The 27,268-nt window shown below is 43.9% G+C and overlaps 1 protein-coding gene across 1 annotated transcript; it reads left to right on the forward strand.

Annotated features, from left to right (window-relative positions):
- Positions 1 to 304: 304 nt before the first annotated feature.
- jag1b (jagged canonical Notch ligand 1b) lies at positions 305 to 26,678 on the forward strand. The gene is made up of 26 exons (XM_024296707.2): positions 305 to 673; positions 838 to 1,149; positions 7,009 to 7,060; positions 10,129 to 10,386; positions 10,991 to 11,051; positions 12,760 to 12,890; positions 12,968 to 13,087; positions 14,419 to 14,532; positions 14,618 to 14,731; positions 14,807 to 14,920; positions 15,257 to 15,303; positions 15,725 to 15,898; positions 16,086 to 16,236; positions 16,808 to 16,972; positions 17,056 to 17,169; positions 17,249 to 17,362; positions 17,500 to 17,613; positions 18,523 to 18,639; positions 19,232 to 19,259; positions 19,515 to 19,600; positions 20,127 to 20,240; positions 20,329 to 20,438; positions 22,495 to 22,740; positions 23,714 to 23,845; positions 23,934 to 24,075; positions 24,840 to 26,678. The coding sequence occupies exons 1-26, from the start codon at positions 509 to 511 to the stop codon at positions 25,313 to 25,315; spliced, it is 3,771 nt and encodes a 1,256-aa protein (XP_024152475.1). The 5' UTR covers positions 305 to 508; the 3' UTR covers positions 25,316 to 26,678.
- Positions 26,679 to 27,268: the final 590 nt, after the last annotated feature.

Here is a 27,268-nt window from a genome sequence, read left to right on the forward strand (position 1 = left end):
TTAAAAATATATATAATTTCATGTTTTTGTCATCCAAGGTTGCTTCAGTAAAAACCTTGATAGACGTGAGTTGGAAGTGGAATTTGAGGAGAATGCAAAATATAGATTAACAATCTGAATATTTGTTCATCTTGTTCATTTTTTCTAAACTGTATGTTGTAAAATGAAAAACATTTTGTTTAAAGTGTATAATTAAAATGAAACAAATCGTGGAAAAGTGTTTTTTTTCTCATCAGCTTTGCTGGAAAGTCTTCAATCTTGGCTGTGATTGTCCTCATAATAACGGAGGGGCGGGACTCATGAATATTAAGGCCCGGGGCCCTCAGTGATCCCTCCCTGAACTTGTGAAGCTGAACTCCAGCTCCGACCAGCAGTCAGTCAGTCAGACAGTCAGTCAGCGGTGGGATCGGCAGCCGCATGGCTTCTGCGTAAACTTTCCTCAGCAACAAGTGGAGACTGTCGGAGACGACACGAGGAAGAGCTCTTCTATGACTCCCGCGCTCCGCTTATGAAAGTGTTGTTTCCCACTCGTGCATGCGTAAACCAGCGGGGAGCTGTGGCGCCGTGTCCCGGCCAGAAGACTAGAACAAACGAGTGGCAACAGCAGTCCGGAGGCATGATTTGGAGACGGGGCTCGGTGGCTGCTGCCTTTCTCCTCTGCTTCCTCCTGAAGGTACGTGGATCAGCCGCGCCAGGCGGCGGAGGTCAGTCGGTTCAAGCGCGTGGATGAACCGCTGCACGCTGCCCTCGGCTCTGGTCTGCTCTGCGCGCTCCCGCGCCGCAGCACACACGCTCACCTGTCGAGATCAAAGCACTCACCTCTGTGTCTCCCCGCAGGTGTCGGAGGGAACGGGCAAATTCGAGATCCAAATCCTGTCACTGCAGAACGCCAACGGAGAGCTGCAGAACGGCCTGTGCTGTGATGGCACGCGGAACGCCGCGGATAGAAAGTGCACGCGGGACGAGTGCGATACGTTTTTCAAAGTGTGTCTGAAGGAATACCAGTCGCGGGTGTCCGTTGCGGGGCCCTGCAGCTTCGGAGTGGGATCCACGCCGGTGCTCGGAGGGAATACGTTTTCTTTCAAGAGCGCACTGGGGAATGACCTCACGGAATCCTTGATAGTTTTGCCCTTCTCTTTTGCCTGGCCGGTGAGTGGAGACTTAACCCCCCAGAAAGTTAAGAAAATAAAATCCTTTTTGCAGTTGAAATGAAGATCTGCCATTTACTCAAAAAAAAAAAGTGGATAACCACCTCAAACTATTTAGCTCTTTATGAGAAAGCCCCCTGGTCTCCTCATTATCTGCTAATTCACCAGGTGCATATCCTTCCCATCAGGCCTAGACCTGTCCATCTATGTGGTGTCAAACTTGCCCCTAAACCTGGATTGTTAGGCTTTGCTTAACTTAAACCATCAGGCCAAAAGTGCTTTCCTCTGGTAGAAACTTCCTTTATGCAAACTGCGTGTTTTAAACATGTCAGCCTTGCTTGGCTCCATCCAATAAGTGAGATGAAAAGTTGCCTGTCTGTTTCTTGCAGACTTTTCCTCCTCCTCTGTCTCCCTGGCAGCTGGTGGTGTTGCACAGTGCAGCAACTCCAGTGCACAAACCAACTTTCTGGTTTCTTTAACTGTCAGCCCTTCTTCTGGAGCTGAATAAATGGGCCTGACAGGCCTGTGGGAGTGTTGGAACCCTGTGAGGGAGATGATTTGCCATGCTGGAGCACATTTCTGTGCAGTGAAAAAAAAGGACTGTTCACAGACTGACTGGCCCCACAACTTGGCCCACAAACTCCTCCACTGTGCCTGATAGCTGAAAGGCAGGGTCTGCTGGTATGTGTGTGTCCAATTACATCAAGGCTATTTTTACCCCGTATCTTGTGGATGTTGTTGATGCGACTTTGAGTATTGTACTGGCCTGAAAAAGTCCTAAAAGTTTGTGATTTATCCTTGGAGTTCGTTTTTCCTGAAGAAAAAAAACTGACTTTTAGAGCCCTTTGTCAGTAAACTGATATCAGTAGATCTGATATTATATTCCCCTTAAATAAGATTGTCTCACACTTTTTTTTTTTTTTTAATAACAAAGGTTTCTGTTTATGTTCATGCCATAGCAACATAAAGCCTACTTGAGCCTGAACTGGCTGACTGGTTTCATCTTGGATTTTAGGAATTAGTCCCACTGGAGAAATGTTGAAACTGACAGGAAACTTGCATTCTAACTTAAGTAGTTTGCTTAGTTGTTGAATTTCAGCCCTCTAAGTCATTGAATGTGCTCAAATAATAATAAAAACAAAAGTTGGAGGAGATTTGGGGAAAGACTGGATTCTCTGATCCTTCACTTCAAGTGCTCTACTTCAGTGCACATTAACAATTGTCAGGTTAGGTATGATATCACTCTTTGTCCTTTTCATCAGTTGATTGGTTGTTGTGGACAGATGGCAGTGTGGTGCAATTGGGTTGTTGGGTCCTCAGAGTTCATGGAGCCCTCCCCCTCCTCTTCCCTTCATCCTCTCTTGTGAGCTGCATGAAGTTGGCCTCTTGTCCAGGCAAAGGGCTTTGTTTAAGTCATGCTTGGTTGGACCCCAGGCATTTCATCGCTTTAACCTTGCCACCCACCGTAACTGCTGCACTTAATGAGGCTGCACACATGCGCTTAGATCAGGTAGGGCAAGAGCCAAGCGTCCAGCTGAATTGAATGATGTCGGCTGGACATCTTTGACAAAAGAGAGCTGGTGTTTCAGGGACTCTGCTTCAGGCTTTTATTCCACAGGAGTGAGGGCCCGGCTCCAGTGGCCCTCACAGTGTATCAAGCGGGAACAATGGCGTGCCCTCGGTGACTACAGTGAGGATTATGGAGCATAATGGAGGCAGTGCAGCTGTAATGCCAGCGTAGGGCAAGCAACAGGAAGCAGTTGTCGTAGACTCAGCAGTGATGAAGTTGACTCTGGGGCGGACTGTGACCTTGCCTCTTTGGCCACCTCAGCGTATTTTCCCACGTGTGAAATAAAAGCGTTGACTGACCGTGATCTGTCAAAGCTTGAGCTGTTCCTTACATCACAAGACGAGTGGATCCTCCCAAATTCTTCCGTCTAATTGTGTCTCAGTGAAAATGCATATCTGTCTTCTGCATCGGTTTGAACAAAGTAATGCCGTATCCAAATGCCTCTCGGCGTTTGGATGTCCTGATTGATTTGTTGATGAGTTGGAGCAGTCTGAGAACTCAAATCAGGTGTGTCACAGAACAATAGGCAGCTCAGCCTTCAGGAAAAGTGCCGCTGGCTTCTGGTGGAGTAATGACATGTTTGTTTTATGTACTCCTCTGATGTGGCAGTTAAATGCCGATTACCCATGTGAAAAGGAGAACAGAGAAGTGTTTTTCCTTTTTTTTTTAATTTTCCCTTTGTTTTCTTTTCTGTTTTTACGGGATGCTTGCAGTGCCTTGCCAATGTGACGCGACATAATTGTTTGTGGGTGCTTCACTGCTTATCAGACTGGTTTTCAGGTTGCATCAAAGAACATGTGTTCTAAAACCGTTTATTAAAATAACCTGTGCAATGTTTTTGTTTCCGTTGATGGTTAGTGACCCCATGTGCATGGGAGATTACTGCTTGTTTTGTCGACTGCTTCATGAGGCTTTCATCCTTCGGCTCAAACTTGTTTGCCTTCCAGAAATCTGTTTGCTGTGTCCTGATTTGGTTGGCAAAAGGTGAGATTCTTTCATCCAGGGTGAGATCCTGGTGTGTCCTTGGCTGACTTAACCTAACAGGTTATTTGATAAGCTTCTGATTGTACAGCAGTCTTTCTCAAAGTCTTGTTGTGATGGAAATCTCTGGGGAAACAATGCATTCCTTCCTTTCAGTGGCTTTAGACTGTGGTCACGAGAGTTGGCTTTTCGTGACTGATCCTTGGGTTTTAAGGCAAAAAGGTTGCGACGCTTAGCAGCCTTTGGTTAGATTGCAGATGGATACTATTGAAGTGGTTGTCTCAGGAAAACTGATACAGAGGGTCAACATCTCTTTGACTGGAGTGTTTACATTTCCTCTGTGCTGAGTGAAGGCCTAGAGCGGTCTAATCTGCTGCGCCTCGCCTTCATTTCAACCTTTGGCTTCTCCCTGTTATTCCATGAGACACAGCTCGCCTTTTGTATTTTGTTAGATTTCTTGCTAATGGTACATACGATGGCTCAGTTTTCAGTGGAGGACAGGATGGGAGTGTGTGTTAGGAAAATTCCCCTACTGAGAGGATTCAGAAGTGTTCTTTGGCAAGTACGTGTGACTTGAACTGGAAGGATCTTTATCACTTATGTTGCTTGTCTGTTGGACAGGGTCTGCTTGGCCAGGAAAGATAAAAAGACATATGGCCACACTTACTTACACACACATACACAAGCGTAGTGTGTGTAAGAGCGAAAGGGAGTGTGCTCTCTGTAGTTCAAAGCAAAGGAGTGAGTCAGCTGGGAGCCTGGGAAACGCGAACCTGGCAATGGCAGACGGCTGCAAGCTGATAAGAGCCAAGAAGTTATGGAGTGCTAGTGAATGAGAAGGCAGACTGGATCAAACTTTCAGCAAGCAAATATTTAGGTTGAAGACGAATGTGTGCCATTAATGATGAAGTGACCCTGTGAGATCCAACTGTTAAGTGTCTTCATGAAATACACAAACAAATACTGACTTTTTAATTTAAGGCATCTTTTCTTTTTGTATACATGCCTTTAATCATCTTAAGGGAAGAATAATATGTGTTCATGTCTGCAAAGATGATAGCGCTGCAACTGCTCCATGTCAAGGCAAGTCCATATCGTGCAAGATGAGGGTGTGTTTTCCTGTTCTTGTAGTTGTGCAGTTTTATGTGTCGAGACCTTAAGTGCCCTCTAAATAAGGGCATGGTTGCACTCAGGTTGTAGGGGGTACAAGAATTAGCTGATAATCTTTTCAATGTAGAACCTACCGCAGAGCGGGGCTTCAGCTTCGTCTGTCTTGTCAGTGCGGGAGGTGAATCAGTTGTTGACATTTTCAGTTGGCCGGGATCCATTGCTTTTCTGACTGTAACTGCCATGTTTCTGCAAAGCAAAAACAGGATGTTCAGTGTGTTCAGATCACTGAAGGGATTTCACCTGAAGGGAAAATCAATTAAACATTTCACCTCTGCTGTAACTACATTTGCTTTCCCATTTTTTTAAAGTATCGTCACAACTTTTATGAGGCGGTTATGAGTGGGAATTCTTCTTCCTCATCATCCCAACCCCACAGCAGTTTCTAGCTGAGTGGTGGAACCTATTGTGACGACGCAGCTGCTTAGGCATGAAAACGAATCCTCAAAATGGGGAAAAAGCTCTTTTGCAGCTGTGGTTAGGGTTGAACAAAAGAAGCCAACACCAACGCATTGATATAATGTTACTTAACAGTTGAAGCCTGGAGACTCCACTGCTGGAATAACTAGGTGTAGGACGGACCTTTACAGTTAGTGCTCTGGTATCACATCTTTGCTGAATCACTCATGTTATGTCAGGAAATTCAGTGAAGTTTGCTGCAGAGAAAGGATGCATTCCAGATAAGTGACGCCCTGATTGCTGTGAAATACTGACAGGTGTTGAGATAAATGTTTTCTGGAAAGATGGAAAGTCGAATGCCTGAGAAAACAAGGTGAAGCCATGAGGAGGAGGAGGACTTCAGGAGTGAGTCATGCTCCTTTCTTTGTGTGAAAGGCGAGCAGGGGGTTTTCCTTCTAGCCAGTTTGTTTACATGAACTCATAGTAGCAACCAGGACCTTGGTGGCACAGCAGAAATCCTGTCTTTTTGTTGGGAACTGCTACACGACAGGTATCTGGAGGATGTTTGAGCACCGCGGCTGGATTGTCCTTTCCCTCCAGCTCTGTCGTGAGCTGTCGCAGTTGCTACTCTGATCCCTCAGGGCTGCAGCACAAAGCAGGGTCAGTGTGTAAACCGATATTGGTGTGAGCGCTACTGGCTTTGAATCAGACGAGGCGTTTTTGGGAGTGCTGAAATCCAGATAGGCCATTGACACTGAGGCACTCATTCACTCCCTCTCGCCCCCCCTACTGTCATTTTTCTTTATGTCTTTCACATATCTCAGAAGTTTGCATAGCTTCAAAAGAATCCTGAAGCACTTCCTCTTATGCTATGTTCACACCAGGCTTATGGCGCCCATTCCAGAAAGTGCATCCAAGAACGCGATTTTTGTTTTCTACCGTTTACTAGCGCAGCTCTATTCTGACATGAAAGACTTGATGTCATACGACTCTGGCCATGCGCAAACTGCAAGTATGGATTTGAACTTCATGATCACTTTTCATATGGTTGCCACTTCCATGAATTAAAGGGGACGACATCCATACATTGCTACCAAATCAGAGTCCCTGATTGGTAAAAGTTTGAACCCGATTTAACTTTCAATTAACATTCACATTAACATTACTTGGCAGTTACTTAACATATATGGCCATTTATGTTGTACGTAGAACCCAAAAACTGACTTAAAAAACAACTTAATGAAGCTTAAAAGCAAAAGTTTTGAATCTGGAAGCCAAAAACTTGCATTTACGTACATTTACAAAGACTTCATTGGAACTGGTCAATTAAACGTGTTGCAGAGGCTGTAGTGAACATAGCTTAAAATTCTTGCATGCACCATAAAATGTGTCCTCTCGAAATGCTAGAAATTCTTCCTTCATCACATTTTAACAAACACTTTGTGGAAAAACAAATTCATGAATTTATGTAGATGTAAATTCCTATTGAATTGTATTTTTTTTTTTTTTGTTTATGATTGTTTTTGCAGATTTACATAATCAGACAATATCTTGTTGGGTGGATAGGTAGCTACACTGAAACTACTGCATCATCTCCAGGATCATCCACTTTTCTTTAGATCAGATTGTCACCATTTCTTAGCAGTGTTTGTTTTGTGACATCCCTTATTCATTTTCTTAATGCGTTTCCTCCGGCGGAGACCTTGTTCCTCACTAACTTCTTGTATCTCTTTTCTCCATCAGAGGTCCTACACTTTGATCGTGGAGGCCTGGGACTTCAACAACGAAACCAGCGGTGAGAAGCTCTTCCTGTCTGGCATCTCTATCTTCTCTTTACTGTCTTCTCCTTGCACTCAAAGCAGCACTTATGCTGAAGGCTAGGAAGGAAGTTTTCTCTCCCTGAGCTGCCTTCACTCTTCCACTCCAGAGATTCCTGTTTGTATCTGTTTAAAATGTGCTGACAGGTGTCTGAATGGGATTTTTTTTTTAATGTAGGCAGAAATAAGTCATCTCATCCCTAATTTCAGTTTTTTTAAGGTGGTATAGGAGAGGAGGGCAGGGTGGCCCCCCCACCAGCTTTTGAAAATGTTTTTATTTGGACGATGACGGAGAGCAGGGGCTGCTAGCCGAGGTCGGGGTTACACCGTCCTGCTGTCACTGAGGCATGAAACTCAAGAGTTCATGTAGATTCCAGGAGCCTCAGGCTGCAACCAGCCTGCAGGCTACAATCATGCAAGGTGGCTCGTCTGGAAAAGTTCTGACTGTCACTGAGGTGCAACACGAGGATTTTGCTTTTTCTGTGGCTTGACATTGTTTTTGGATTTGGATGGGGACCTGCTGGCTCCGGGTGAGGGTGGAGGATGTGTTTTGATCCCAGAACTTCAGCTCATACATGTTTGTCTGTTTGAGCTCAACACGGTTTCAGTCATTTATGCTGTATTTGCCGGTCCCTAGAGAACCATTAGGATGGTGGTGTGAAGAGTTCCCAGAATGTTTGTGTTGTTCAAGCTCCTCTGAGCTCATTCTGGTGAAGTTACAGCTCTGTTGTCATCTTGTTCTGAGGCAGTTATGGAATTGGCATTAACTTTAGGTTAAATGTAAATCTGTTTAGTAACAATTTTCAAAATCTGGCTTTTGGACTTTAATATTTGAGATTGTCATGCACCTAGTACCTGTTGAAAATGAATCTTTAGGCATTAAAACCCCCCTCCACCGCCCAAAAAAGATACCATAACAGCCAACATCTTAAAGGACTCAAGACATTTTTTTCAAAATCCACAGACTAAACCAAAAGACACATGTCGGGAATATTCAAAGGAAGTTTTCAAACCATTATGGGATGTCCTCATGATCTATGACTTGGCGCCATTTTGTGATGAATTGTGAAATTTGGCAATTTTGCACAATAAGCAAAAAAAAAATCTTTTTTACCAAATTTGACACACATGCTGTCAGCTTAAGTCCACAACCCAAGTTTTGTTGACCTTCGGAAAAGGCTACCATCTTACTGTTTCTAAAAATATCCTCTTTAGGCCCAATTACTAATTTAAACTCCTGCTAGAGATTTAGATCTACTGCCTCCTAACTCCTCGAGCATCTTTTGGAATTTGGATTTTCAAAGCTGTAGATTTTGAACACCTTTTGGTGTAGCGAACCAGCAAAAAGTGGCATTCTCCTGTTGCTCGCATATATTTTACTGGAATATTGTGAATATGTAATACATGAATCATTGTCTCAAGCTGAACAAAACAATATGACATACTAAATGAACATATTAGGAAAGTGGGCGTCATTAACAAAAACTTTGGTTGCCAAATTCAAATGTTTACGTTTGCCAATTGTTCTAAAAATTATCCTCAGGTGACCAGAAAAAAAAAAGATTGATTTTAATTATATAAACCAACAGCAAAGCCTCAAAGTGTTATGTTTTTTGTTTTTTTTTCTTTTGAATTTGTCTCATGCAGCCGGACCATGGTCAGAGGGGGAAAATGAAAGGTCTGGAGTTGTTGTTTAGCCACTGAGGGCTGGTATAACGGGATATTGATGGGGCCACAGCGCCTGTGGACCATACAACTTGGCTCGTGGCTTTAATTTATTTATTTTTTCTTAAAAAAAGAAAAGTTTTTACTTCTGATACAGATTAATGTTTGAAGTTGTTTGGATTAATGTTCTGGGTGCCAGGCAGCAGGTAGCAAAGCGCTGTTACTCCTGGCCCCGCAGGCTAGCAGTCGTTGCCGAAATGCCGCACGGCCCGGCTCTGGATCCCGGACCTTTGTGAAATGTCGCCCGGCTCTGTGAGTTCAGAACGCCACTCGGGCCTCCTTACGCCACTTTGCAGTAAATGAATGACAGTACCATCCCCCTCTTGGCTTCATTGCATCACTACCCAGAGAAGCCATTGGCCTCGCGGTCGTCCACCTCTTCTTGTGTGAGCCTTGGTAAATAATGATTGTGACATATTTTTCATTCACTCCCAGGTGGGAGATTTCGTCGTGGAGTAGCGAGTGTGGCGTGTGCGAGTGAATTAGCAGTGCTAATGTGTGGGACTTGTAAGCAGACGGTGCGGTGTCTGGAGGTTGGGCTGAGCGTGTTTGCTCAGTTCCAGTGTGTTTGCTCTGCGTGTGAAGCTCATTAGAGCCCTTGGCTCTTGGCACAGTCCTTGCCCGTTTGACAGAGCTCTGACCCCTTCGTGTTTGACAAGAAAATAAGTCTGGTTCTGGGTCGAAGTCTGTGTGTACTTTACAATCACAACACAGGCTGCTCTTTTACCTCCTTTGCCACCAGTACATCACTACACACAGAGATGGGTACTTCAAACGGTTAACTTTATTTTGACTGCAGCTGACAAAAATGAATAAGAAAAAAGGCAAGAAAAAACTGCTGATGGCATGCTGGCAGGCCTCCCAGGAGTGACTGCGGCGTTGGTGTCCTCACACCATAATTTATGGAGACTGCGGTTCTTTCCTCGCCTGAGCAGATGCAGGGAGCAACATTACAGTCCAGTATTTATCCTCAGCCTGTAAAGCTCGGAATCAGAAACCAACAGGAGGGTGGGACGGGGAGCGTGAGAAAAAAGGCAGATAAAAGTGCTCATTACAGGCATCTTCTTACTTTTTGCTGCACTTCCTCCTTGTATTTTTCTCCTGTTGCACACATAGTTGCTTTAATTACATATAATCTGCTATCTCGGAGATCTTCTGCAATTTGTGTTAGAATTTTTGGGGCATTTTTGGTTTTCAGTGTATGATCAGGAAAAAACTCCCAAAAGCATAGCGTAGGATGCTGTACTCCACCTTTCCTTACAAACATGGAAACCTGTGTTTTGAGGAGGGGAAAAAGTTTAAACAGGATTTTTCTTTTCAGGTGCAGAAGGGAAGTTGATAGAGAAAGCGTCTCTTTCGGGCATGATCAACCCCAGCCACAACTGGCAGAGGCGCACCCACAACGGCCCCGTCGCTCAGTTCGAGTACCAAATCAGGGTTCGCTGCGATGACCATTACTTCGGCTTTGGTTGCAACAAGTTCTGTCGGCCCAGGGACGAGTTCTTTGGGCATTACACGTGTGACGGAAATGGAAACAAAACGTGTCTGGAAGGCTGGTCTGGGCCTGAATGCAACACAGGTAAGCCCTGCTGATGAATGAACACTCATGAGAGCAGGAGGACTGAGCAGACCACAGTCAGTGATTCATGCTGATGCACTGTCTGCTACTCTAAACACACTCCATCACTTCAAAGGTCTAGAAAAAAGTTTTTCCTTGTTTTCTGTTGGACAAGGTTGATGTTATTTGTAAAATGACATTTAACCCCTTGACATCTGAATTTATTTCCAATTTTATGTATTTGGATTCAAGTGGATCCTAAATTATTCATCATAGGTCCTCTGTTCCTTCGTGAGAGTGATGAAAATACACATTAAGTTTGGATATATTTCTATCTTTGCACAACTTATCTTAGATTAAAAAATGTTTCCAAGGTTGTAGTCCAAAAATGCAGATTCAGCTCAAGGTGATTTGTAAACATGAACCGGATGATGTTTCATCTCTGAGCTTTACTGGTTTTAGACAAATATTGGAAATTAATCAACCAGTAGTAAAGGAATTAGAATGGTATTTGGGGGGACATGTGGAGTGGAAATGGTTTGATGCAAAAACAAATCAATTGGTGTCAAATATTTGAAATATTTTCGTGTTTTCTGGTAATAAAACGTATTTTCTTTACATCTAGCAATTTGCCGCCAGGGCTGCAGCACTGAGCATGGGTCGTGCAAGGAGCCTGGTGGATGCGAGTAAGTAATCAGTCTTTTACTGTCCAAGTGTCTCCTTCTTTTCCTGATGAAGACTACTTCTCTTTCCAATTTTTTTGCTATTATTTTATTCCTTGCCCAACATCCGTACCAAGACTTCAGCAGAAATGCAAACAGAGCTTCTTCTCAATCTGTTGCAGTGCTTTGGAGATGATTAAAACATGGCAGAAATGCTATGATTGAATGCTGAAAACCAAGAGTTGTTAGTCAAGTTGTGTGAAATGTTCAGATGAGCCTTAAAGTGAGTTGTTTGTGTAGCTAATGGGTTCCTAATGCTGTTTGTGCACACAGCCTAAAGAAAATCCAGCACAGATGGATATCAGAGCCGTATCTTTATGTGCCACGGCGTTCGTGTCTTCCTCATCCCCCGACTGTCCAACTCTTCCCACAGCGACGGCCTCGGCTGCTTTCTTAGTTGTCTGATTTGGCTGTAAATCAAGCACAAGGCTGATCGGGTTTTCTCCTTTTGTGAAGCGGCTTTGTTTTTGTTCTCAAGCTTCCACTTCGTTGGGTTTCTTGTGGGAGCTTGCGTGGCCACTGGCACAAGAAGAGATCGACTTGTTTCTGCACAGGTGTGGCCCTGTTAAAGCTCCAGGTTTAACAGAGTTTCTAAGAAAGCTCCTCTGTGATCTCTATTGTATTCGCTGAGCCGTTTCCCACCATTAGCCTCTTGTCTAACAACAGCAGTACGTCGCTAGTTGTAGAGCAACATCTCTGTCACTAATTTATGATGTCCATGTTGAGTTTTTTTTTCTTTTTAAGCCAAAAGAAGAAACTGTCATTTGTTGCCTCTAAAGTAGAACCAGTTCACTTGGATGTTTTATGGAAGCGGTATTGTTTTTTGAGCTTCAGCTCTGCTCCGTCTGAGATCACATTCCTTGATAATTTGGATGTGGGATCACGCCGCTGATTCCCTGCTATATTTTTTTTAAATGGTGTCTTTAATCAGAAACTGAAGTTAGCTTAAGTGCTGCGTTTATTTTTACAGTCCATCCGTTTCTCGGGGCTAATCAGCGCGCCGGTCCACCAGAGGGACGCAGCGTTTCCTGTAGCTGAGCTTTAAGGCGGCATCTGCATCACCACCTTGCCACCTTTTTAAAGAGCAGACTTATCAGCCAGGCTGCACTGCAGAGGAAGAACAAGGCGCCGTTATCAGTGTAATTATGGACCCGGATGCTTCAGTGGTCAGCAGGCTGTTTCTCCGCCTCCACCTTGGGGCACCAGCCTGACTTCTGACTCATGGGAACGAGGACGAGCAGCCGAGAGGAGGGCTGGGCTTCCTCTCTGCCAAGCCACAGGCATAGCGGGAGCATCTGGCTGCATACTAATGTTAGCTGTGCTAAAGGTCCCAATAGAGCTGTAATTTAGTGCTCTTTCTTGTTTTTTCTAAGTTTGTTAAAATGCTAAATACTTGTGCCCACGTTTTGTTGCAAAGCTGTTGCATAAACATGCTGCTGCTTAAAATTCATTTGCGGTCTTTAAAGATTCAGCCCCGTTGTGAGAATACTGCCTCTTTGTGCTGCAGCGCAGCCCGTTAAGCTCAGATTATCAGTGACATTTTTGTGAAGGAATAAGTGTGAGATTAGGATAATAACATTTTCAGATCCCACAGGGATTACCTCAACCTGACTGCTGTGAAGTTGCTGGGACTTCGCCGGATCCCGCTGATCGCGTGGTTTTTGTGTTGCAGTTGTCTCTACGGCTGGCAGGGCCAGTACTGCGATAAGTGCATCCCTCATCCCGGCTGCGTGCACGGCACCTGCGTGGAGCCGTGGCAATGCCTGTGTGAAACCAACTGGGGGGGACATCTCTGCGATAAAGGTTAATTTTGTTTTTAATTTCTGCTAAAGCGACTGTTTTGTCTGCTAATGTTTCTAAAATGTCTCTAATTTCCTCAGATCTGAATTACTGCGGAACTCGCCAGCCATGTCTAAATGGGGGGACGTGCATCAACACAGGACCTGATAAGTACCAGTGCACCTGTGCGGAGGGTTACTCAGGTGCAAACTGTGAGAGAGGTGAGTTGGATGCTTTAATTCCAGAGCATGTTGGACTCTTCTCAGAATCAGGTTTGCCGTTTCCTTTAGGGGAGATTTCTGGGCTCACTGAGTTTGCAGACAGAAGGTCAGAGGTGGCCAGAGTTTGTAATCAGAGGAGGTGGTAACTCGCAATAATCTGTTTCCACTTGAGCCTAAGTGGCCCCCCAAGTCAGGTAATCCACGGGTTTGATCTTTGGAGGCCGGTCATCCCTTGGCTGCTTTAGGCAGATGTGTGTGGAGCCGAGCCAACACTTACCATGGAGATGATGGTTTTTGCTCATTAAATCTGAGCCGTGCAGGGTGCTGACAGCTTAACTGCAGGGATGTCAGGAAACCGTGCCCTCCGTAGCAACGGGTCTGCCGGCCCGGGGAATGCCGGGCTCCGCGGTAACGGAGGCTGCATCTTTCCCGCTCCCAGCCTCTCCCTCCCCCCTACTGAGACATTCTCCGATCACCTTTAACCGCCTTCTTAAGTGAATCATTCATTTTTGATTAATTTGAGACCCGCTCATCCTGAACCGGTCCATAGAGGAGGAGGGCCGCTGCAGGGCCGATCCCGCCACTCTTGGTGCATGTGCCGCCTCTGAGGAGAAGAACTAAAGGGGGGTCACGGTGCATTGGTCAGGTCAACATAGCATGAAAGATGATTTCCTGGTGGTGTGGGCTGCTGGGTAATGAGAGGGAGATAGGGGGAGGGTTTTTTTAAGCGGGTTTTTCGACCGGGAAAAGAGGGTAGCTTTTGAAGGTGAGGAAAAGGTTTAACCCCTGGATCTATAGATGGGAGGAGATTTTTAGAATACTTTTATTTTTAATTTATTAACTGTTTATGAGAATTGGAGTGAAGGAGTTTGACCTCCCACAGAAAATGGTTAACTTCTAGCTCCAGGTAAATAAAATCAATTAAATCGCCATTTTTGGGGGGAATTTTTTTTTATTCTGTTCAGACTTTCTGAGTCCATGTTTCTATGACAACCACTCTCGCCAATCAGGAGTGACTTTGCTGGAAAACAGACTACAAAACATTCTGAGTGCTGGATGTGTGGGCCAGCAGGCTCCGCCCACTTTTAATTGAGGTATCTGATTGGCCAATTTATGTCTTGAACTACAGATAAAATGTCATGATAAAAATGAGGATTACCAACAACTTAAAAAAAAAAAGGGGGGGAAGAATTTTTAATCTGACAAGTAGAATGACTGAGTATTAGCTGTTTATTTCTCTGTACAAGCCTATGGGATTTTGACCACTTCCTGTTTAGAACGCCAGGTCCAGTTTTCATATCTTCAAGCTTTTTTTTTCCCCCTCTTTTCAGCGGAACGGGCTTGTCTCTCTAATCCCTGCTCCAACGGGGGGAGCTGCTCAGAAACCAGTCAAGGATACGAGTGTCGGTGCGCTCCCGGTTGGAGTGGCCCCTCCTGCTCCACGAGTAAGCTCGATCCGTCCGATCAAACGTGAGGAATCCTGCAGGGAAGAGTCTCTGGTTCCAACCAGGTTTCCTGTCTCCCGTACAGATGTGGACGACTGCTCCCCCAACCCCTGTAGTCACGGAGGGACCTGCCAGGATCTAGTCAACGGCTACAAGTGTCACTGTCCGTCACAATGGACGGGGAAGACGTGCCTGATCGGTGAGAAACCCAACCTCCTTGTGCCCGTCAACCGCACGTGTGCACGCCGCTAACCCCTTCCCTCCTCCCATCTAGATGCCAACGAATGTGACAGCAAGCCCTGTGTCAATGCCAACTCCTGCCGCAACCTGATTGGTGGATACTTCTGCGAGTGCCTGCTGGGTTGGACGGGCCAGAACTGTGACATCAGTGAGTTTTTGTCGGCTGCAGATGTAGAGTACATCAGGGATTTCCAGGAGTGTAAATTAGTGTTTTGTCTCATTATTAGACACGTGTGATGCTGGGAGCATAGCTGCAGTGATTAGGGGGGGGGCTCAGAACAATCCCAGCTCTACTTTCCTTTGGCAGCAGACGTGATTGCTCAATACTGTGTTTTGCAGAGCTGAATTATCCAGCTCTGTTGCTGCATTCTCCTGCGTTGTTTTTAAACGGCCCCACCAAGGGAAACATGAAGCACAGACTTGTTTTCAAAGAAAGGTCGCACAGTCGGGCTGCACTGAAGTAATCTGCTGTTCTGTCCTGCAGACATCAACGACTGCAAGGATCAGTGCCAAAATGGAGGAACTTGTAAGGTGAGTGACGGATTTCAAAAAGAAAAAAAAATTATCATGCATCAGTATCTTGTTTGCCAGCTTGCTTGTTTTATTGTTTCTTGCAGTCAATGCCAGAGCTGTTTACAGCACTTATATAAATAGCTGGTGTAAACTGTTTGCTTCAAGCCAGCAGTGGAATTTCTCTGAAATCAAATCTAAGAAATGAGTTCACAGAGGTTTCTCAGGCTAGGACAGGGATTTCTTGACCGCAATAGATTAAATTACCATAAACATTATTGTGTTGAACCTGTGCCAGGAAAATGTGTTGAAATTATTGCCAAGTCCCCCCCCCCGAAAATGTTTTTTATTGTGCCCCTTGGTTTGACAGTTCCAGTTTGGACTCCACCCTTGTAAAGCCATTCATCAAACGCGTGGTTGCTTCCACTTTTGTCTCCCCCAGGACTTGGTGAACGGCTATCGCTGCCTCTGCCCGCCTGGTTTTACCGGCGAGCTCTGCGAAAGGGACATTGACGAGTGTGCGAGCTCGCCGTGTCTGAACGACGGCCGGTGTCAGGATGAGGTGAACGGTTTCCAGTGTCTGTGTCTGACCGGCTTCTCAGGAAACCTCTGCCAGGTGAGTTTGGACCTTTGATGCCTCCATTGCTCGGCTCTTCTGTAGAGTTTCTTAAATTTCTGCAGAACATACTCAAAAGTTTTCCGTGGAGCGACGCATCCCTCAGTGCTGAAGTCCACGCTGCTCCTGCATCTCTGCCTTCTTCAAAGGATCATCACTTTATCTCTTCCATATCTCCTCTTTTCAGCTGGACATCGACTACTGCTCACAGAACCCGTGTCAGAATGGAGCGCCCTGCTTCAACCTGGCCAGTGACTACGTGTGCGCTTGTCCGGAAGACTATGAGGGCAGGAACTGCTCCCACCTAAAGGACCACTGTCGGACCACCACATGCACAGGTGCATATTTTCCACAGGTCTTCCCTGTCTTTGAAATCTGACAAAATGATTGCCGTTGGTGTGCTCCAGTAAAACGCAGAGCAGAGCCAAGCTTTCACTGTCGGCGCAGTTTCCTCCAGAGAGCCATACTTTGTGTTTTAGCTTCTTGCAATGAGGTTTCTTGGCTCAGGTGAAGCACATTTGTGCTGCTCAGCTTTTTCCTGTCATTTCCCCCACCTTCTAAATTTGCTAAAAAACTGGGCAAAAAGATGATAGCTCTGTGTGTGTTCTCAGTAAATACTTGCTTGATGTGTTGTCTTTTCTTTTCCTCTTCAAGTAATGAGTGCATTTTTCTAAGTTGTGTGATTGAGTGAGTGGACCAACCACATTCAGACGGTATGATTCTCTGCTTTTGGCGTGGAATAAGTCATAAAGGGGCCATTCACCTAAAATCATGGGGGGAAATGGTACAAAAAAAGAAAAAAAAACTGGAAACAAATGAATATATGGTGCATATACAGGTTTTTTTCTCTTTGCTTTAACTTTAAAAGCCTTCGGATTTTTCTTAATATTGAATGTGTCTTCTCTGCAGTGATTGACAGCTGCACGGTCGCTGTGGCATCCAACAGCACACCGGGAGGAGAGCGCTACATTTCGTCAAATGTGTGTGGACCTCACGGCCGCTGCCGGAGTCAAGCCGGAGGACAGTTCACCTGCGAGTGCCAAGAGGGCTTCAGGGGCACCTACTGCCATGAGAGTAAGGCCCAATACCACCTAGCAGATTTAAAAACCAGATGCACGCTCACTGACGCGTCATCAATATCCTCCTTTTTGGCGTAGACATCAACGACTGTGAGAGTAACCCCTGCCGCAACGGAGGCACCTGCATCGACAAAGTCAGCGTGTACCAGTGCATCTGCGCTGACGGCTTTGAAGGCGACCACTGCGAGATAAGTGAGTATGAGGAATTTCTCCTTGCACAAGATGCATTTGTCATTGACACGAATAACACTCCACACGGCGGTGTCTGCAGACATCGACGACTGCAGCACCAGCCCCTGTCGTAATGGAGGAACGTGCCGGGACCTGGTGACTGATTTCTTCTGCGAGTGTAAAAATGGCTGGAAGGGAAAAACCTGCCACTCCCGTAAGTACCTCGCCCGCCTTCATCATTTTTTTTCTTTCCATAGATGTGTAGTCTGCACATGCAGGCTCTTTGGTATGAGCTCAGCATTTAATTACCTCTCACCTGAGAAACCCTTGGATTTTCAATGTCGCCTCCAGGTGAAAGTCAGTGTGATGAAGCAACGTGCAACAACGGGGGGACCTGCCATGACGAGGGCGACACATTCCAGTGCAAGTGTTCCCCGGGCTGGGAGGGAACGACGTGCAACATAGGTGTGTCTCCTTGTTCACGGCAGCTTGATTTCACGCTGCATTTACTTGCTCGAGTGTATGGAGTTTTTTTTTTAATCAAAACTGTGCAATTTACCAGCATTTCTTATCATTAGATGTGACAGATATTTAAAGTTCCACTCTGATCGTCTCTTTTCAAAGTATTCCCAGTGGTCTTTTATTGATGATTATGCAGTTTTTAGTCATAATTAAGGGTTAATTACTCTCTCCCACTAGCTTACAGCCTCTTCTAACCTAACATCAATGGTGCAACAAAAATCCCAGAGGACCTGGCTGCAGACACCTATGTCCAGATTTGGAAGTTCTTTTCCCATTATATGCTTTAATACAACTTTTATTTCTACAATCCTAAACACTGAATTATAGTTAGATTTGGATAAGTTGTAAAATTTCCACTTCCGGCCAATGATGTCAGGCACCATCTTGTCTGCAGCCAGGTCCCCCTCCTACAATGGCGAGCAATATTCGAGTTATCTATTTACTCAGTTTTGAGCCAGATACCAGCTCAGATGAGAAAAACAAAGACGTACATGGATCTATTTGTCTACAAGTGGATGCATCAGAATGGAGCAGAGCAGTGAGCTTGTGGTTGTTCGATCGTAGCACCTACATCACAGCTTCAAGCTTTTTGTAAACGGCGCTTTATGTCTGAATTTGAATAAATAAATACTCAGGAATGCAATTTTAAGTCAATTTTTTTTATACATTTTGTCCACAGTCAGAAAAATCCCACTAGAAGATGTTAAAATCACATTTTTTGTTGGAATGTGTCTTTAAACTCATCTGCATGAAAACATTGGAGTTTCATGACAGTTTTGGACATAATTGCTTTAGAACTGTTTGACATTGGGGACAGCTCGGTGACATTTTTCCCTCCCTGTTTTCCTTCAGCAAAAAACTCCAGTTGTCTGCCCAACCCATGTGAAAATGGAGGTACCTGCGTGGTGAAGGGAGAGTCCTTCACCTGTGTCTGCAAGGAAGGCTGGGAGGGTCCCACCTGCACCCAGAGTAAGTGGAAACGCCAACCGGACGCTCAAACAATGAAACACCTCTTTATCATCTTTATCTTCAACCCCCTCCTCCTCCCTGGCTGTTGCTGGCAATAAGAAAAAATTATGGGGGGGGTTGTTCCTGAAAGTGGAGCCAGATGTTTCTCACCGTTCCTCAGAGTCCAACACACACCCCTCTCCTCCCCTCCAGTCGTTGTATTTCAGTCCAAATAGTGACATGGCTGCTTGTTCTGCAGCCCTCCTCCAGTTCCCCCAACTTTCCTGGGATCCCTGCCCTGCACACGTGTGCTCCCAAACATAAATTCCTCTGTAACTATTGCATGTCAAGGAGAAACGGTAGGGGGTGGGAATTTGGGTGTGGACGATGGCGAGGGGAGCTGGAATTCGCTTTTTAAGGGTGCGAGTCAACTCTGTCGCCAGTAAAGCGGAGTAATGGGGTGGTGCGGCGCTCACCACACCTCTGCACACTCAAGCTCAGACGTGCTCTGTGCTGTCATGTTCACTGAACACTCCTACAACAGGGAGGAAACGAAAAACAACACACTCACTGCTTTTCTTTTGTCTCCCTCCCTCTCTGTTTTCTTTTGCAGATACCAACGACTGCAGTCCACACCCTTGGTAAGTGGAAGCCAAACATTTCCTGTAGATTTCAACAGATGTAAACAAGCTGCACCTCGTGTTGGTCCTCACCTGCATGCTCGCTTGCTGCTGGGAGCCAAACGTCTTCCCGTCTTTCATTCCTGGGATGCACTCAGCTTGTGAAATCTAGTGTGGAATTCTAAAACACACCTGAAACTTCAGTTAAATCTAAGCTTCATTGTCTTCTGGAAATTCAAATCCAGATAAAACTCTCCTGTCTGCTCTTCCGTGCAGCTACAACAGTGGGACTTGTGTCGATGGGGACAACTGGTACCGCTGCGAGTGTGCGCCAGGCTTCGCAGGTCCAGACTGTCGCATTAGTGAGTATTATTCCTTCCTCCACTGTCCTGCTTTGAGCCTTTCAGTTTTTAAAACTGAACGTCTAGTCGAGCAGTTTTCTGAGCAATGGGCTCCAGGCCAAGCTGAACCATTTTGGTGTCACTCCACCAGGCCGTGATGCTGTCCCAGGGGTAAACCGGCTTAGCAGGCCAGCAGCTAATCAGCCGCGCTCTCCGACACTGATTACACAGATTGTTTTCCCTCTTAAAGGCTTTCAGATGGCCACATTCTTTCCCATTGCAAAGCCTTTGTTCTGTAGAGTCCAGCCTTCAGCTCCTGCATACCAGCTAATGACGCTGCTTTCTTCTGAACGCTGTAAGGGGCAAAAATGTCCAGGATGGATTTAAAGCAGGGCTTTTGTTTTGTCTAGCGTTCATGCATGTTTCAAATGACATGAGTAAAGCAGTGGAATTAGAGGTGTATGAATTTGTTTGATCCAACATTTGAATCCTGTTTGTTGGAGCTTACAGAAACAGTTTCCATTCTCTGGTTGTTCTCCTCTGACAGATATCAACGAGTGCCAGTCCTCTCCCTGTGCTCTGGGTTCCACCTGTGTGGATGAGATTAACGGATATCGCTGCTTGTGTCTCCCGGACAGAACCGGATCCCACTGTCAAGAAAGTATGGCTTCATTTAAAAAAAAAAAAAAGTTGGGTTTTTTTGCTCTATATGAAGTTCTTAAGCCTAACTTTTTGTCTTTTCAACACAGTCACAAAGAAACATTGCTCTGTTAACGGACACGTTGCTGCTGATGGAACCAAATGGGAAGAAGACTGCAACAGTTGCCAATGCTCCAATGGAAAAGTCGTGTGCACAAAGGTCGGTATAAACAAAATGTCAACACACATTTATGAAAATTCAAATATTTATTTAGACTTAAGAGCGAAAAGGACTTGGTTATTTAAAGCAAAATTGTTACGGGAAACATTCAGGCTCAGTCGTCCCCCAGTGAAACGCTGCCTTCGTTTTTAGGTGGGGCCTCAACACTAGATCAGGGTGGAGTTCAGTGTCAAGCTGGATATTCAGATGATGGTTTTGGAAAAAAAAATTACAACACAATGGCACTGCTAAAATGGTGTTGGATGCTGTTTCAGTGTCCTACAGCTCAGTCCAAGAACGGATAAACAAAGGTTCTTTACTCGTGGAGCTCATGGGCAGAACATGATCGGAACTGTAAGATATACTCCATGATATCATTTGATTCCACCCACACGTTCCCATGCTTTTGCACAAAATGGCCAGGTTTTCCCAGAAAAATAGAAACCCTACACAAAATCTGACACGAAGAGTCAAAATCCATCTTTATTATAATCTTTGAGGGGCGCAGCAGCAACACCTGCCTAAAATGTCCCTTCTTTAGCTTAAAAGGTGTCCATTTGGCCAATCAGGTGGAATATTTCACCCTTGTTTTACGACAAGACAAGCATCATAATTAGGGATGTTCCAATCCAATCGCGCGATCGGAAATCGGGCCCAATCCTGTAGTTTTAGACTCAATTAGAATCCGGTATTATTTTTATTATTAATTTGTCTTCAATCGAAAAACAACCTACAAAGGCATTTTAACAGAAACAATATTTTTAAGAGTGCAAGCTTTGGGGAAAAAGTGATCCAAAATAATTTCTCAAAACCAACCCAAATAATGAATGGTTCCATGGATATGAACTAGGTGTATATGTATCCTATTTATGCTACAAAAACTGTTTTAAAAGGTAATTTTAAAGAATTTTTAATGGAGATATGAATTACATCTGATCAAAAAATGTTAAATCAGGAGTGTGTAACTAATTCGCACAGGGAGCCAAAACAGGATAAACATTTATAGAACACACTAAAACAAAATTTTTAAAACTTTAAAACATAACTTTTGAAAATGAGCTTGAATAAAAACAGGCATGAATATTATTCCAGAATAAATCTACTTAAACTTTAGATAACTTTCAATATTTTACCCTCCATTAAAAATATATTTTGTCAAAGTTATACAAGTTAGAAAATAAGCGCAAGAAAACATGGGATCATTAATAATAATAAAATAAAATGATCTGGAGGGACGGACATGAATTTGACATGCATGTTAAATAGTTCTGAAGATGCTAAAGTCGCCAACATTCCTCAAATGACTATCACTTTTTTTTTTTTTTTTTCTTTTTTACTAGTCAATAGTAGAGGTGTGGGGAAAAATCGATTTGGCGATACATTGCGATATTTCATATGCATGTGTCGATTTAAAATGCTGACAAGACGATATTTAATTATTTATAAGCAAACGTAGTTTTGCGTCTTACTCTTGTTTTCCACCTAAATCCCTGACTGCTAGTTGGCACCAAAGCACACTGTGCCTCTTTGAACAGCTCTACACCCCGACATGTTTAGTCAGCCTAGCTGTTTTTGTCATGAGACATGTCCTACTTAGATTTTTACTTGGCATGGGTACCAAACCCAAACTCTGTGCCATGGTACTGCCAGTATCCTATAAAAACGCGGGTTCTGATAAGAACGAGTGATTGTTCTGGTACAATCTTGGGATATACTGCAATATGTATCGTATAGTGAGACGCATATCGCGATATACATCATGTCGCCAGACTCATGCCAATACACAAGTCAATACTAACTATTTTTGTCTTGTTGAAGGTTTCACTATTTTTGCTTGATGTTGAAGCTATTGCACAGGATTCTAAAGTTAAAGTGTTAAATGGTAAAATAAGGTTAATATATAAAAATAAGGGATAACCTGGACCTGTTGATTCAATTTGTTCTGCTTTTTTAACGTGTTACAAAAACTCAAAATCAAATGACAGATTTGGTCCCAAAAAAAAGGCAAAAACATCCCTAATATTAATCAAACTTGTCATTTTTTTTTCCTTTACAGATGTGGTGTGGGCCAAGATCTTGCAAACTAGGTGGTAAAGGTCGAGGTGGTTGCCCAGTGGGAAAGAGCTGCCTCCCTATTAGGGACGGCCATTGCTTCGTGAAGCCTTGTCCTGATGCTGGAGAGTGCTGGGACTCCAACCCTCCGAAGCCCCCCGTTAAATGCCACCCCAGCTCCCCTTACCAGGACAGCAGCTGTGCCAACATCACCTTCACCTTTAACAAGGAGATCATGTCATCAGTAGGGGTGTGTATTGGCAAGAGTCTGATCTGACGATATGTATCGCGATACACGTCTCACAATACAATTTGTGCGTGACTCGCTGCGCAGCTCCACTGCTTCACTCGTTCGTAGCTGACCCGCTACAAAGCACCGCAATCCACGTTTTTATTTGGTACTGGAAGAAACAAGTACCCATTCCAAGTCAAAACTAAGTAGTATATGTCTCATAACAACCAAAACCGCGAGGCTGACTCAACATTTGACAGATCTTGTTGTTGTTTTGGTCGCGGTGTAGAGCTGCTCAGTGTCCTCTGCTGCCAGCTAGTGGTTGGAGGTTAAGAAGGAAAACAAAAGCAAGACATTGAAGGACGCTCATAAATAATTAAATAAATATTGTCATTTCAACATGTGAAATTGAGTATCGCCAAACGAAATATCGTAATATATTGCCGAATTGATTTTTTTTTTCTTTTTTTTTTTTTTCCTTCTTTCCTACCCTAGTCATCAGTGAGTTTTTCCAAGAAAAAAATTGAACAGCCTTTGGGTAATTTTTCATCCTTTCTTCCACCTTCACTCATTACTAAATAGGGCAGAAAATTGTGAGAGATTAGGTTTTCGAGAGTTCTCCTCCGCAACAAGAGGAATTTGGCCACAAAGAAATGTGGGAGCTTTCTCTGAAATTCATCACGACTACAACTCATACCAGTCTGCTCCGAACCCAACCACACTGTCGGATTCATTTCAGTACATATGGATTGTTGCTAAACAAGACCACTGGCGGCTCAGAGGCCAAAAAGGATGATCAATTGCCAGTTTCCTAATAGTGTGGAGGCCAATAGTAACAAGCCTATTCAAGCTGTGGTCTTAATCTAAATTAGACTGAACTAGATGGTATATTCGACCAACAGCCAAAATGCAAACATAGTTTTCCATTTTTTAGCTTGGATTCCCTTACATTTCCATTTGCTAACGTGTTTCCTTTTATTTCTTTGTGCAGGGCTTGACTGTGGAGGGAGTATGCAACAAGCTGAGGCATTTAAATGTGGTCAAGAATTTCTCCTTGGAACAACGCTTGTATATAACATGTGACCCATCCTTTTCGGCCAGCAATGAGATCCACGTCTGCATTGTGAGTTCCGTCTGGAGTTCTCGGTTTTCCATGTTTCACATTAAAAAAATGTTGAGGAGATTTTAAAAAAGCTTTTCTTTGTGTAAAGTCAACAGAAGACCACCGCTTGGACCGCAGCCCCATAAAAGAGATCACGGATAAGATCATCGACCTGGTTAGCAAACGCAATGGGAACAACACAATCATATCTGCCATTGTGGAAGCTCGCGTACCAAGTCCCAACAAAACAGGTAGGATTAAAGTCAAGTTTCAGACTTAAACGCATGACCAAGTGAAAGAATTTGTGGGTGGATTATTAATATTACTTTAGTTGAATTTGAACCAATAAATGGTAGAAAAAGATTGTATTTGTGGTGTAGAGACGGGCCACAAGCTTCCTGCTCCCCTATATTCTGATGCATCCACTTGGAGAAGACTAAATAAGGTAGCTCATAAATGGAGAGCTTTCAGTTATAGGTAATGGGAAGAGAGGGCGGAGTTGCTTCACACCAATAGTCCCGCCCACAACTCGGAGGTGAATACCTAATAAACTTTTGCCGCTCTGGAGAAACTATTTCCTAAAAAATGACACATTTTTTGATTTTTGGGTAAAAACATCATAATTAAAAGACCACTGGGAATTCCTTGAAAATAGATCAAACAATAATTGGAGGGGGACTATAAAAAGTCTACTGATCAGCAGTATAAATATACATGGCTGTCTCTAATGGTTACAACAGATTCTTGCAAATATTTATGAAAGAAGTAGCACTATTTCACTGTTAGACATGATGCGCGCTGCAGCTTTTTGGACTTGTATTCATGTTTACCATTTATTAACACGGCGACGTCTGGCTGCAGCCTTGGCCAAGTCGAGGCATCCTCCTTCCTTGTTGCGGCTTCTAAATTGGTTTGTTTTGGCCCTCATGAGGCTGCAGTACAGCAGAGCTTTCTGTTTTCTATTAGGAGTTTTTTTTTCTTTAAAACTAAGCAACTCCCTGTCTTCTTTCATCAGATTACCTTGTGCCTCTTCTGAGCTCCATCTTTATCGTCATCTGGGTGCTGGTGCTGGTCTCCGTTCTTCTTTGGTGCATGCGACGCCGGCGGAAGCAGAGCAACCACAATGGGACGTCGGCAAACGGCTCTGAGGACAACACGACCAACAACGTGCGAGAGCAGCTCAACCAGATCAAGAACCCTATAGAAAAGCACGTGGGCCTGACGGTGGCCATCAAAGACTACGAAAACAAGAACTCCATCATTGCCAAAATAAGGACAAATCATCCGGAAGGGGATGAGGACGACAAGGAGAGGCACTTACAGAAGAGCCGCTTTGCCAAACAGCCAGCATACACACTGGTGGAGAGGGACGAGAAGGCGCCCATCTCCAACCCCAATTCCACATCCAAGCATCCTAATTGGACTAATAAACAGGATAACAGAGACTTGGAGACAGCAAACAGCATAAACAGGATGGACTACATTGTATAGCAGACAGCTGTGTTGCTGAGCAACCAAGCCTTATGCCTTCACACCCAGGTGGTGGGTTAAAACCGGGGAACATTGACATGTGTAGTTAGAAAACTGTCATGTCTGTTGTTGACCCCACAGTATTTTCCGATTTTCCCCGTGTTAATTTAAGTTCTGACAAGCTGGCTTACACTGGCAGTGACGGTTGCTTTGTTTGGCTGGAATTATAAGGCACTGGTCTACATTTCACTGCAGAACAACTTGCAAAAGTGTCCTGTTGTGCATTTCATTTCCCTTTCTTAACAAGACTTGGCGGACACATGGAAGGGCCTCCTGGTGTCGTTGTGGTCCAGTGGCTTAAACTGACATGTCCAGCACTAGATCCAGTCATTATTTTTGGTAAACATTTTAGTTCTGTTTCGGAGAAAGTGCCTTCTCAGCTTTAAACTTCAGCAATTGTCAAATGAAAAAAAAGAAATCCACTTTATTATTTATTTTTATTTTGGATGGGAAGGGGAGGGAGAAGAGAGGGTTCGATGTCAGCAGTCGCTGCCAAAATGAAGAATATATGTGACAATTTAGAACCTGTAGATATGTACATTTTTTTTTATTAATCATTGTGTATATTTGATTTATTAACTTAATAATCAAGAGCCTTATCATTCCTTTTTATTTATGTTTTGTATAGATTGAAGGTTTTGATAGATACATTTCTGTCATTGAATTTTTTTTTTCAATGAATTGAATAAAAAAACAAACTTCAAAATTTGTCAGACGACAAAAGATGGGCACTTTGGGCCTGAGAACTTTTTTGTTTTTTGTTTTTGACATTTCATTATTTGTTGCCAGGACCTTAAGTGAGTTCAACTAAGGTTAGGACAACGAAAGATCACAGATGCTGTGAGAGAGAGCTGGACGTGGTGGCAGACATATTGCTTGCCACTAATGGATATATACTTAAGGGAACAAAAAAACTCTTCTGCAGCTTAAGTTTAACCCATTAATATATTTCAAAGGCTGTCGAAATCCACCAGCTTGCAAGGCAAGTCAATCCATGACACCCCAAAAATTCCCATCTGCTTTAGTCAGTGTAATAGCATAAGCTAGGCCATGAGTACTTGAACAGTAAGGGGGCAATGGGACTCATTCACAAACACTGCCTTGCTCTGCTTTTCTGATTTGTTTGTGCACACTTCCTATAAAATAAATTAGGCTCTTAAAAATGTTTGTTAACCCCTTTGAAATCATGGCAACATTTGTCCTTTTTTTGACTATTGTGTTATGAACTTGAGAATTGTGTGATGAGCTGGCAATATATTTTTGAAAGTCATATTTATTAAATATTTTGTATGAAAAGAGAATTAAAGTTGTCTTTCTTCTGGAAGCGTGAGTGCAGAGTCTGTGACTCATCAGGACAAACGTTGGAGCGTCTGGATGTAAAGCTGCATTGATGGCACATTATTTGCTATACATTTATAGATACTTCCATTGGTGCAAGCCTTTCTTCAATCAAGTAAATGCGGGTGACAAAAACGTTCTGATCCACAAGGCGGTTCCCCTTTCACCTGGAGTCCTGAAACACCCACTCCAATGAAAATGGTTTGGGGGCTTTTTATATTTTCTTGTGGCATTTGTCTGATGAAGGAAATCATAAACTTATATTGCATTTTTTGAGTATTTCTTTATTTTAATTGTGAATCAGGAAAAAAGTGGTTTGAAAAAGGTCACGCAGAAAATATTTTGGGCGGACCACAAGCTCACTGCTCCGATTTCGCTCTGATGCATCCACTTGTAGACAAATAGATCCATGTACGTCTTTGTTCACCTCGTCTAAGCTGGCATCTCAAAACTGTATGGCTTGATAGCTTCAATATTGCTCGCCATTTTTGTTGCACTGCTAACGCTAGGTTGAGGGTGTAAGCTAGCAGAAGAGAGTGTAAACAGATGGCTGACGTGACGTGGAGGCGGGGTTTC

The sequence above is a fragment of the Oryzias melastigma genome, linkage group LG15 (genome assembly GCF_002922805.2).
Source record: "Oryzias melastigma strain HK-1 linkage group LG15, ASM292280v2, whole genome shotgun sequence".
NCBI classification, from domain to species: domain Eukaryota; kingdom Metazoa; phylum Chordata; class Actinopteri; order Beloniformes; family Adrianichthyidae; genus Oryzias; species Oryzias melastigma.

Coding starts and splice junctions, on each gene's coding strand:
- jag1b (XM_024296707.2), top strand. CDS start 509: ATGAAAGTGTTGTTTCCCACTCGTGCATGCGTAAACCAGCGGGGAGCT. Junction 1,150..7,008: donor CCTTCTCTTTTGCCTGGCCG/GTGAGTGGAGAC, acceptor TTTCTCCATCAG/AGGTCCTACACTTTGATCGT. Junction 14,732..14,806: donor GGGGAAGACGTGCCTGATCG/GTGAGAAACCCA, acceptor CCTCCCATCTAG/ATGCCAACGAATGTGACAGC.